The following is a 6957-nucleotide window of genomic DNA, read 5'->3' as shown; positions in this document are numbered from 1 at the left end:
TATTGAAATAAATCACTTTTTGAAAATATTTATTTTGTTCTTAGAAGTGTAGGCAAGTAAACTAAACTTTCTTAAAATTGGATATGAAAAATAATCGCCCAGCGCTAGCTACAACCCTTTTCTCTGACTCTTGTACTCACACACACACGTGCACACACGCACACACACACACACACACATTTAGTGCTCATCGCATTTTTCCCTTTTTCCAACTCAACCCCGCCTCCTGAACTGGGGTTAAAGTGCAGATTTCTTATAGGGGTAGTCCGGTTTGCTGGGCGATCTGCGGTCTCTGAGGAGTTCTTCGCCTACACTGTTCCTGTGAGACTGCTGGAGCGGAACCGGACCCGATGGGTCTCCGTCCAGAACCATCTCCTCTGGAGCGTCTCTGGGTCTGTCCTCGTAGCCGTCCATGTTCCCGCTGGGGGAGCGTAGATGACCCAAACCGTGGGTGAGGTCAGTCTCGTTCGGCCGCCCCTTTGGGAACGGACCCGTCCTCGGCTGTGGTCCGGACGGACTGGAGAGGACGCCGTCGTGTCTCTGGGATTTTAAGCTGAGGACGTCCAGTCGCAGCGGGTCCGGGGCGGTCCGTCCCTGCAGGTGGCCGTGGCTCTGGCAGTCAGAAACGTAAGGAGGAGGGTAGGAGCCGGACTGCGTGCAGCTGTGGCTGTAGAGGTCTGGTCCTGTGAAAGCGGGCAAAGGGTGGGCGGAGGTCGGGGTCGCGGGTCTGCAGGAGAAGTCGTACAGGTCGGGGAACTCCGCTTGGGCCTCCAGCTTGGGTTCTGGAGCGTGCCTCTTGCAGGAGTGGCCGTGTCCAGGGCCGTAACCGTGGCTGAAGCGCGCAGCAGAGCAGGACAGGTGGTGGCCTGAAGGGCCCATGGGGCTGTGAGGGCCTTCGCCGTCCATGTCGGCCATGTGCTGCTCCCTCAGAGACATGACCGAGACGCCGAGCGCGATGTCCGGCATGAACTCCCTCATCATAGGCTCCGCCCCCATCTGATCAGGAAGCAGACACAACATGACAGGGTCAAAGGAAACTCTTCAACTGGAGCATGAGATGCAAAAACAAGAGGCTTCACGCTAGGACAGAAATGATTAACTGGATTCATCAATGATTAATCAATTAATGAAACGATGGTCAACTAATATAGTCATTGATTAAAAGGAGAATACAGATTTTAAACAAAGGCCATTAATTAAAACGTACAAAATATATAAATTTTGCCTTTTAAGATATAAAAAAATCATTCATCTGCAAATATGTTCTACCCAAAACTAAGTCTGAAACAATTAATCTGATTAATCGATTAATCAAATAATTGTCAACTAATTTAGGAATTGATTAAACGTTAACTGGAGAATACAGACAAAAAAAACATTTTCTGAAAGAACAACGCAGTCAGAGCTGTAATCAAGCCAAAACTGTACAAAATATAACATTTTGTATTTAAGATATAAAAAAAAATAATTAATCTGCAAATATGTTCTACCCAAAACTAGGTCTAAAACAATTAATCGATTATTAAAATAATCATTAGCTAATTTAGAAATCGATCAATTATTAACTGGAGGATAGAGCTAAAGTGATTAAGTGAAAAATCTGCAGAATGTGCCCATTTTTGTATTTGATTAATCATCAGAATAAGTGATTACTGTTAGTTGGAGCTTTATTTCACGCCACACTTACCGCCTGCTGGTCTGACAGCAGAGGTCGGCCCATAGCCTGGGGGTTGGTGCAGTCTGGAGGCTGGGATCTGGGCGCCGAGGAGTACTCCGAACCGCCATGTTTGGAAGCAGCGTGGCGCTGGATCAGGGTCCGGTTGCAGGGGTAGGAGAAGGAGCGGGTCGGCGTCGGCATGGGAACCCGGGGTCGCCAGCCCCCTTTGAGCTGGGCATGGCTGGGCGTGGCGGGAGGGTGGTAGGGAGGAGGCGGAGGAGGCAGCGGAGGGTGGAAGCCTGCCACTCCTTCCAGGTCCGTTATCATGCTGTCCATAGCCGGACTGCTGTTGACACGGCAACGGCCCACTTGACGCAGGGCCAGAATCGGACTCTCGTCTCCAAAACGCTCATCTGGGAAGAACTTGGATGGGTTCTGAAAGCAAAACAAAGCAAACAAGATCAGGGATGACACAGTTAATCAGATTAACTGTTATTGATCACTGAGATAATTATCAACTAATTTAGTAATCAATTAATCGCTAATTGGAGCATACAGATACTAAAAACACAACAAAGAGAAGTAATTAAGCCAAAGCAGTACAAACAAACATATACATCTTGCATTTAAGATTTGAAAAACTGCCTGTAAATATGTTTTAAACAGCAAAAAGTTTTTTTTGTTGCATATGCAGCTAAAAATGATCAAACATAAACTAAAGGAATGCCACGATTTTGCATTTTAGGCAATAAAATATTTATTTTCTTACTTACAAAAGAAATTATATTATTTCCATGTTATATGTATTTTTACTATTGCATAAAATGAGCTGAAATAAAAAATCTGCAAACTATGCCAATATTTTTTATTCAATTACTCGATTAAATGTCAGAATAATCGATGAGTAAAATAATCGTTTCTTGCAGAAGGACAGGAACATTTTCTTAAAGAGGCGGTATTACATATTTTCCAGCCACATAGTTCCATTTTATAGCACAATCAAGTACCTATGTTACCTTCAGTTGTATAACTTTACAAAAAATTGACTTTGCAATTTGTCGCCTTGAAACTGGGCAATACTCCTCCATTATACAGTTTTGAACTGTTCTTAGGACTGCTGGACTGAGAAGTAGTTCCTATTATGAGCAATGCAGACATGCAGTTCCACCAGGTGTTTGCTAATTGCTGCTGGCTAGTCTGAAGGAGCTGAGTGGGCGAGTTCCCCTCTAAGGCCAAAACTAAATGGTTGTCATGGGAGACTGAAGGATTTCTCAAACACTACATATATGTTTTTGATGAGAGAATAACATTGTAAGATGATGTAAAGGTCAAAGGAGTTGATTTTACACGATACCGCCCCTTTAAAGCGATTTGATCCTCCTCTTTACCTGCAGCAGCTCCGTGGCTCCATCTGCAAGGCCGAACTCCCTTAGCACCCTCAGCTGCAGCTCGTAGCTGACCGTGGCTCCCTCGCCACAGTTCAGGGCGTAGGCTCGCTGGACCTGCTCCGTGTGCCTCAGCTCATGCAGCCTGCGGATCATATCCTTCACCACAGACAGAGGAGGCACTAGAAGAACCACAGAGCAGAGATTCCAACAATGAAGCTGCTACTTTTCTACCTGATGTTCGTTCATTTATTTATTAACTCATTCTGTCATTTGTTTCTCTACCTGGTATTTCATTGGCCACGACAGAGGGAGCCGTGCTGGAGCTGCCCGCCATTTGCTGGTGGTTGATCATGTGACAGCACTGAGGCACGGCATTGTTCACCATGTAGAGTGTGTCCGGGACGTTGGACATCCGCACCAGTCTCAGACGCACCAGGTCCGTCTGCTCCACCATCATCTCATCAAGCACAGACTGAAGTCATGTAAAAAAAATACACAAAAGAGAAAATAACTTAAATGATTAATCGTAGTAATCGTGATTAATCATTTACTAAATTGGTTGATAATTATTTATTAGAGTATAGAGACTTGAAGAAAGGCCAAATGCTGAAAGAACGACACACTCAGCAGTAATTAAACCAAAACTGTACAAAAATATAAACATTTTGCATTTAAGAAAAAAACCCTCCTTATGTTCTACCCAGAACTCCTCAAGTGGGATAGTTTCAAAATGTGTACAAATAAAAAAATCTCCTTCTCACATGTTGATGTTAGGAGTATTTTTTAGTTTCAGATGCATCCTTTGCTATAAATGCTTTTACTATTTTAAAAAGGAAACATTTGTTTATTTGCATCTTCCAATCTAATTAATAGATTAATCGTCGGAATCACTGATTACTAAAAATAATTTAGTTGCAGCCCTGAAGCTAACAGAGTCAAAGATGGGTTGTAGATTTTCCTGATCTGTTCCACCTGACTGACAGCTCTCTTAATGATGCCTCTCACTGCTCTGCAGACGGGTCCATTAATATTCATAGACCGGGAAGGCCGACAGGTTGTAATGAAAATTTCCAAATGGACCCAAAAAAATAAAAAATGAATTTCCATCCTGATAATGAGACTCTTGGTAAAAACCAAACCCCACAGTGCTGAGGAAAAGTACTTGCCAGTCTCACCTTGGCTTCCTCCACATACGGAGAGAAGAGGCGCGGACGGACGTAGATCCCTGCATTCTTCTGCCGCAGCCAGGCGTTGGCCTTGCCCCCCTCGGCCGTGGGCAGCATGTCTGACGGAGGGGTGCTGATCAAACCCCTCTTCAGCTGTGAACAGAGATAAACCGGTGAAGCTCACAGTGTTTAAGGGTGATCTATTATGCTTCCTTGAACAGGTAAGGACAGATTTACGAGCTACATACAACCTTTTTATTAAATTTTTTGCACAAAATCATTCTTACACAATGAGATTTTAGTCAGCTTGTTCTATTTTGAGCAGTTTTAGGGCCTCTTGTCACTTTAAATCCAAATAAGCTGCTCAAGTGAACGTTTATTACACTCTCATGTAAAAATGGCTCGAAACAGATGCAAAATTATGCAACCCTATATTTTTAAAAAGCAGATGTGGAGCCTCCTGCACAACCAACAAGATGTAGCAAGTGGTTTCTGGTTAAGTCAACAACAAGACACTTCTCTTTTCCAGCAGCCATTGTACAGCACATACTGCGGTACAACCAGCTGACCAAACGTGCTAGAGCTCTACTTTGGGTTGCTAGGCAACAGGCTGGGCATTGCTGAGGTAGCTAGGTGACTGGTAGTGCCTGCTGTTTTGTGACTCAACAATCAGAAGGTTTTTGAAACGGCTCTTTGTTCAGTCACTAAACAACATCAACTTATTGCCAAAAAAACGAGTATTTTAAGCCTTTAGCGTGTTTTTAGAATTAGTAGACACCCAAATGGAAGTATGAAAACATTCAAAATGTGAGTTTTGCTTAATAAGGTCCCATTTAAAATGCTAACAGAAGCAGAGGAGGAGTACTGACGGCGTCGGCGAGGACGTCGCTGTTGGGAGGCAGGATGTGCTCCGTCCGAATGAAGGGCAGGAGAGGAGAAAGGATCTCCCTCAGCTCCTCCACGTCCAGGTCTCGCCTTTTCACGCCTCTCTTGTTGACGCTGTGGGCTGTGCCGCTCAGCAGGTTGGGCTCTGGGTTAGCAAAGACGGAAATAATCAGCTGAATTCATACAAAAACGCATAAATACGTAGGGCTGAAACAATTAATCGGATTAACCGTGATTGATCGACTTGAAATAATCGTCAACTAATTGGCAAGTCCTCAGATGGCGGCTTTAGCTTCATCTGGTTGAAATTTACTAAAGATATGTTTTTTTTTCGTTTTAGGCAATAAAATCTTAATTTTCTTATTTCAAAAAGGAACTGACTAATTTGTTTATTTGCATCTTTTAGTGTATTTTAATACTGCATAAAAAGTGGCTAAATGAAAGGTCTGCAGATTTTTATCATTTGATTAATCGATTTACTAAAGTGATTGTTAGTTGCAGCCCTATAAATATGGTTACTTATTTAGCTAAAACTATGATTTTAATGCCACAGAGTTAATAAACTACTAATTTAGTGAAACATCTCCTTAAAACTGGCCTCTCCTGCAGCATGCGTCATGTTCCTGGAGCCACTTGGAGCATTAACCCGACAGCATCTCATTTATCATTAGAATAGAGCACAGTGACAAAGTCAATGAAAATTAGGCCACTTTATGTTGACTCCATTTCTGAGGTTAAGCCTTTTTTCAACTCTTAAGTGTATTTTTTGGGTCTTTGGTAAGTGAGCAATTTCCTCAGAGCAATTAGGGGGGAAGCTGAGAGGGTAATTATAGAGTGTATTATCTTACCCCTGTCTGCCATCCTCTTAATCAGCTGCTGCTCGCCCCACTTTACGACATACTTCAGAATGTCCTGTTCACTCGCCTGGGAGGAAAACCAAGGAGAGGAAGGAGAAGAAAGAGGATAGAGGGGAAAGAAAATGACACAGGTGAGAGAGGAAAGGGAGAAAACATGAAGAAACAGAGGAAAGGACACAGAAAAGGGAGGAAAGACATAAGAAAGGGGAGAAAGGATATAAGAAAGGGAGCAAAAGATGTAAGAAAGCGAGGAAAAAATGTAAGGGGGGAAAGGATGTTGGGAAGGGATGAACAGATGTAAGAAAAGATGCAGAGAAGGGAAAAATATGTAGGAGAGAAGGAAAGAGACAAAATAAGAATAAAACCATGTTGTATTCTGTGAACTGGTAAAATCGTTAAAAATGAGGAACTCTGAGTCCCAGTCGAGCTCCAGACTGGTTGGTTGCATCACAACACGTTTCCTCAACCATCTGGTCAAGAGTAAAACTTGTTTTGATGCCTTCATGACTCAGATTCAGAGCTCGAAAGCCTCCGACAAGTTGCACGCATTAAGAGTCTCATCATCTGAATAACAGCAGAGCACAGAAACGAGCAGAAAGGTGTGGACATTTACCTGCAGGTAGTCGGACTGAATGGCGCTGAGGAGGTGCTCTTTGCCGAGCTCGTACAGGACGTCAGAGGTCACCACCTGGCTGAACTCCTCACACAGGAAGTGCATGGCCTGCCTGTGGACCCACTTGGAGCCGTACGGCTGGGAGCTCCACTTCAGGATGGGGACCAGAGAGTCCAGGGACAAACTTTCCACAACGATGTCCTCGCATCCTGACGGAGGAAAGACGCAGTTTATATGCCGATATTCAGTCCAAAGGCTCAGGGCGCCAGGGCAGACATTCATCCAGCTGACCGCCATTTTCTAACAATTTTGAGTTAGAAAATGTTTAAAGTTGACAGGAAATTTTAAAATATCACTTTATAGTTATGCGTTATTGGAAGACTGGAAGATT

The 6957-nt window shown here is 43.6% G+C and overlaps 1 protein-coding gene across 1 annotated transcript; it reads right to left on the bottom strand.

Annotated features, from left to right (window-relative positions):
• LOC106940998 (BTB/POZ domain-containing protein 7-like) lies at nucleotides 1-6878 on the bottom strand. The gene is made up of 8 exons (XM_015023900.1): nucleotides 6567-6878; nucleotides 5945-6020; nucleotides 5081-5241; nucleotides 4221-4364; nucleotides 3328-3517; nucleotides 3046-3224; nucleotides 1688-2092; nucleotides 1-996 (listed from the first exon to the last, which is right to left on the bottom strand). The coding sequence occupies exons 1-8, from the start codon at nucleotides 6861-6863 to the stop codon at nucleotides 238-240; spliced, it is 2211 nt and encodes a 736-aa protein (XP_014879386.1). The 5' UTR covers nucleotides 6864-6878; the 3' UTR covers nucleotides 1-237.
• Nucleotides 6879-6957: the final 79 nt, after the last annotated feature.

The sequence above is a fragment of the Poecilia latipinna genome, unplaced genomic scaffold, assembly GCF_001443285.1.
Source record: "Poecilia latipinna isolate Pla-1442-1.1 unplaced genomic scaffold, P_latipinna-1.0 Scaffold3447, whole genome shotgun sequence".
NCBI classification, from domain to species: Eukaryota; Metazoa; Chordata; class Actinopteri; order Cyprinodontiformes; family Poeciliidae; genus Poecilia; species Poecilia latipinna.
The sequence above is the reverse complement of the archived record's forward strand: the minus strand, read 5'-3'. Positions and strand labels throughout refer to the sequence as shown.

Excerpts from the sequence above, each read along its gene's own strand:
- LOC106940998 (XM_015023900.1), bottom strand. The coding sequence starts at position 6,863 with ATGGCGGTCAGCTGGATGAATGTCTGCCCTGGCGCCCTGAGCCTTTGG. Across the intron at positions 6,021-6,566 it reads TTCAGTCCGACTACCTGCAG|GCGAGTGAACAGGACATTCT; the intron begins GTAAATGTCCAC and ends TTTTCCTCCCAG. Across the intron at positions 3,518-4,220 it reads CGTATGTGGAGGAAGCCAAG|TCTGTGCTTGATGAGATGAT; the intron begins GTGAGACTGGCA and ends ACATGACTTCAG.